Here is a 5,335-nt window from a genome sequence, read left to right as displayed (position 1 = left end):
TATAAGGTCCTAGTCATATGCAATCTACCTCTGACTACTCGAGATATAGCCATGATGCATCCATTTCATTCATTCCTTCTTTATGCATTATGTCAGAGGTTAGATATAGACATCAGTTTGTATATATTTCATACTATCATTTATTCAGCGAATATTACCACTAATCGACGGGTTCATATGCCTTATTATCATATTTTTGACGTCCTACTTAGAATCATTAGGTCTTGATGTCACCACGAGTGATGTCAGAGTCCTAAATGAGTTCGACATAATAGAAGCTAGGAACCTATCCTTAGCCGGTATCCATATAGATGATCAAAGTATCTTATCTTAAAGGAGAGAGACCCAGCATCAGCCTGACCATGCTGCCCAGCCTCAGCCTGACCTAGCTCCAGGAGAGGAGGCAGAGATACATGATATCATTGCTGATCTTTTTGGACTGCCTCCACCTCCAGCCCCTCCTATTCTAGACAACAGAGTTACCAGACTTAAGGAATCTATGATGAGTCTTTAACAAGAGGTCTCCAGTCTTCGATAGGACCTTTCTAGTCTTCGGGAGGAGGAGAGGACTCGCCATATTGAGCTAATGGATATGTTTCGCTCTAGAAGCTCAGGTCGTTCTTCATCTTCTTAGTAGATCATCTTAGCTGCATTTTCTTCAGTCCTTATATTAACTAGTTTTAGATGTATATTTTATGTTGCGCCTTGATTGTTGATATGATATATGTCTGTTTTATTTTTGCTACTTACTTCCTTTCCATGCTATTCTTATGTATTGTTTATTTTCTACATTAATGTCTGTCATTACTTATCTCATATTATGCATGTCTTTATGTTACCTTAGTTTTTTTTATGAATATTAAAATGGGGTAAGGGTTAATATAGAAAAGAACAAATAAACTTGATCAAGTAAATCAAATTCAAAACTAACTTAGATCATTTATTTGCATTTTGCATATTGTCTTTCAATATTAAATTTTTTCTAACTTTAACCTAGGTTGTCATTACATCAAAAAGGGCGAGATTATTTATGTAATTTGCACTAATGATCTAACTCACATTTTGATCAATGACAAATAGATTAAAGTTAGAGTATTTGTGGTTTAATTGCTTTACCAATTGTGCAGGAGAAGACGGGTCTGAAGGACCTAACACCAGGCTGAAATACAGCTAGGTCCGCAGAACCCGATAGCTGGTGCGAAGTTCAAATAGGTATGCGGGACCCGATATCTGGCGGGAAGTCCGGTTGGGTCAGTGAGACCTGACAATCGACCGAAATCCAGTAGGGTCTGCGAGACCTGACAACTGACGAGAAAACTTGATGAGTCAAAAACAAGTCAAGCGACTGTAGTTGGTAAGTAAAAGATAAGCAACTAAAGGAGAGATTCAGTGAGGACGCATTCCCGGTTGAGTGAACAATAGACGTCGATCCTGCTTAGATCCATTTGGGAAACCTAAACTTAGACCTTGACTATATCATAACCTCAAGAAGACGAGATCTTATTACTACTACCTTATCGTGCTAACTTTGTTTTGCAAGATAAACATATTTTAGTTGTCTGAACTAACTCTTTTTTATAAAAAATAGAAGACTATAAAAGATTGCTATGGGCGTCCGGAAGGGATTTGGGCACCCAAACTCCGATTGCCCGAAGTTGATCCACAGACCCACTTCATCAGGCAGGTGCCTAGCAAGGCACCCGGGCGGTCGAGGCACCCATGCGGTCAAGGTACCCGGGCGGTCGGGGCACCCATGCGGTCGAGGCACTCGGGCGGTCCGAGCACTTGGAGTTGGTCCAGGCACCCAAGCAGTCCAAGCGCCCAGAGCTGATCTAGGCGGTCAGACTAGAAAATTCATCCAGAAGCTAAGTTGAAGGGCGACGACTGGCCAATCCATGTCAACAGTCCAAACTCCCGGAGATAGATAAACTTCGTAAATGAAGTTTCGACGAGAGCTCGCGACGTCAGCACAAGTCCAAGTGCCATGGAGGGGATCCGGGCGCCCGGATGGGGCTATAAAGGCAGCCTTGGACCAGCAGCTTCAGAACATCAAGTGCTACGACTTTCATTCTTGTGCGTTACTTTGAAAAAGCTCCTATGATGTTGTAACACCCCTCCGACAACCAACAATCAAGTTATATCCATTTTCTCTATTGTCGGTAACATTTTCTTATAGTTCTTGTACTTCAATTTTGTAACATTTCGAACTATTAGTGAATTGTCCAACGAAACATTCAATGAGTGTGGACTTTAGAGTAGGAGTCGTCGAAGGTTCCGAATCAAATAAAAAATTAATTGTATTAGAGCGTACTTGTCTCTTTCTAACCTTTTTTTTATCCGCAGTGTACTCTCGATTCCCCCCCCTAGTATCTTAACGATTTAACACAAAAAAACATTATTCACTCAACATTGGCCTCATTTCTTCATCCTTGAATTAGGCTCACACCCTACATGAATCCGTTGAAACACGAGGGCATGTGAATAAAGAGACAACATAACCACTTTATTAATGAGGTTGTTTTTTCTAAGAAGATGTTAACAATGACTAGAAATATTCTAAAATACATGGAACTTCCACTGAATAAATAAAAAAATAGTCAAATGATTGTCAGATTTAACCTCTTGAATATCCCCTTTTAAACATATGATGTTTAGTAAATAAAAAGACAACTAACATATGTCGAATTTGATTATTTTACTAATTCATACAAGAAAGATGAAGAAAAATATACTGTCTAATATAAAAAATACTCTCTAACAACTATATAAATACTTAAGAAGATACTCTAATCACTATATAAACTCTAGAGAAAATAAGTACAGAAAAATCTACACTCTTTTCAATTCTATAAATCATTTGTTAAAACATTTTACATTGGTATATAAATTTTAAAAAGTTAAATAAAAAATCTTAAATAATTATAAAAATAAGATTTAGTTGAAGAATAAAAATTTAAACTTATTCTTTTATCTTAACATTAATATAATATGTATAAAATCATTACCATGCTATAAATTTGATTTTTAAAAAAATATTTAAAGTTTTAATTATTAAAAATATTTTAATAAACTTTCATATTATTAATTATTAATGTGCAAATTGAAATTATAAAAAAAGTTAATTTAAAACTCTTACCGTTCCTATTAAAGATGCCCTTTTATATCTCAAGTAAATCTTTGCTTAAAAGTCAAAATGATCAATCCAGATTCATCTACCATGCTCTCATCACGATCTTTGAAAAACAGACATCAATTCCTTCATTGTTTGATGACTTACTATTAGATCAAAATAATAACAAATAGTGAGACAAGTTTCTTATATATTAAAAAAAGACAATTCGTTCCTCCTTAATGCCTCTAATCCATCCCCAAACTAACACACAAAAGTGAGACAAGCATTTTACAGACTTTTGAGAGAAGATAAAAGAAGGATAAGTAAATAAAATAACTTTTAATTTTGTTTAAAAAGATAACTATGCTCTTCCTAATACCTCCACTGATCCCAAAGTTAATATAAAAAAAAAATAAATCATAAATAACTACAAATTTTTAAAATAATGACAACCACATGAAAAAAAATATTTAAATTCAAATTCTAAATTTTAAGTTAACAGTAACTAATACACTGATCAATAAACAATCCCAAAGAGACTTAATTTTGTTTAGAAATGAGAAAAAAAAAAAAGAAATGAGAGACAGGAAAATTTTATCCTTCCTTAACTCTTATTCTCTTACCCCTGATTTAGAATATAAAAAAATTACCCTTCCTTCCCTTCCCAGTAATGAAACTCCTCCCCCATCTAAACATAGAATTAGGCACTGAAGATGTGAATCCCAATCATAAAATATCCACTAAAACTCACCTGCAGTTTACATGATAGTCCATAACAAACTTTATTTTGAAACCGGATCAATCACATCCCCGATTAATACGATGAACAGATACATGCATTACCAAGAAAAAATAAAAGAAAAGAAAATACATTGCCACCTCCAATTCGTAACCCTATGGTCGCCGCTTGAACGCAGTAGGGGTGTAGGGGTGCATCTGCATCATGAACCTGCGTTGGACGAAAATGCCGGATGGGATAAGGTGACACAAATGCTTGGATTTCCACAGGAGGCAATGTGATGAAGTTCAGCAACGGCAATATTCAATATTTTGTATCTAACACTGACAGATTGTGATTACAATTCTATCAGGCACTACCTTTATGCCATATTGACGTTTAGCCGCCGAAGCCGTAGAGAGTGCGGCCTTGGCGCTTGAGGGCGTAGACGACATCCATGGCAGTGACAGTTTTGCGGCGGGCATGCTCAGTATAGGTGACGGCATCACGGATGACGTTCTCGAGAAAAATCTTAAGGACACCGCGGGTCTCCTCGTAGATGAGGCCGGAGATGCGCTTGACGCCGCCCCTCCTCGCCAGGCGGCGGATGGCGGGCTTGGTGATGCCCTGGATGTTATCGCGGAGGACCTTGCGGTGGCGCTTGGCGCCGCCCTTCCCCAACCCTTTGCCTCCCTTCCCGCGGCCCGACATAATCGATCTGATTCTGAGTTGTAATCGATTTGGGACAAGGATGCGGAACGCGTGTCGGATGGTCTGCATCGGTTTGCATATATAACGACGAACGCAAACTGGAGTGTTGGATGGAAGGCGATCCGTGGGACGAGACTAATTTGTTTTCTGTCCGTTCGATTAGTCACTTCTGATGTTCATTGGTGGAAACGATGGTGAGCGGATCGACGATCCATCGTGGCGCCCGCTATACGCGGACTTTACGAAAAGCAAAATCCGCGAATTGGCGCGTTCCAATTGGCGCGAATTGTACATGGTTACTTGGTTCGGTCCATCTGTTGGTTCAGATCATCAGAACCGCGTTGGTAAGTTAGCATTTATCGTAGCCGCGGGCTACCTCATTTATATAGTATTTTAAATATTTATGATTTGCTTTTTTGTTAGACTTATTATAACATACTTTTCTCAAGTATAATAATAAACTTAGAGTTTCGTTATGAATATTTCTGAATTTATGGTGATAACTAATAAAAAATTTCCGTATGACTGAATTCATTATTTCCAAGATTAATTCGTCCGAAGAATTCAACATCTAATACTAACTAATAAATAAATATAGCGCACTTATCCGAATTTTCCACATCTCCAACAACTCAGGATTTCACCTCTAGATCATCTATATCATATTGCCCACAAACTCATTTCTTGGCCCTCACTTCTTTAATTTGGCCAATGATTTCTCTCTTTAACTCTTCAACCTTTTCTTCAAAGATAATTTGTATTGCTAAAAATTTAATCTTTTAGATGGCTCTTAT

General features: G+C 37.5%; 1 protein-coding gene across 1 annotated transcript; it reads right to left on the bottom strand.

Moving 5' to 3' along the window:
* Positions 1-3,828: 3,828 nt before the first annotated feature.
* On the bottom strand, positions 3,829-4,592 carry LOC122019829 (histone H4). Its single transcript, XM_042577379.1, has 2 exons — positions 4,211-4,592; positions 3,829-4,061 (listed from the first exon to the last, which is right to left on the bottom strand). The coding sequence occupies exon 1, from the start codon at positions 4,539-4,541 to the stop codon at positions 4,230-4,232; it is 312 nt and encodes a 103-aa protein (XP_042433313.1). The 5' UTR covers positions 4,542-4,592; the 3' UTR covers positions 3,829-4,061; positions 4,211-4,229.
* Between the last annotated feature and the right edge of the window lie 743 nt (positions 4,593-5,335).

The sequence above is a fragment of the Zingiber officinale genome, chromosome 1A, assembly GCF_018446385.1.
Source record: "Zingiber officinale cultivar Zhangliang chromosome 1A, Zo_v1.1, whole genome shotgun sequence".
Classification (NCBI taxonomy): Eukaryota; Viridiplantae; Streptophyta; class Magnoliopsida; order Zingiberales; family Zingiberaceae; genus Zingiber; species Zingiber officinale.
This window is presented reverse-complemented; position numbering and strand designations above follow the sequence as displayed.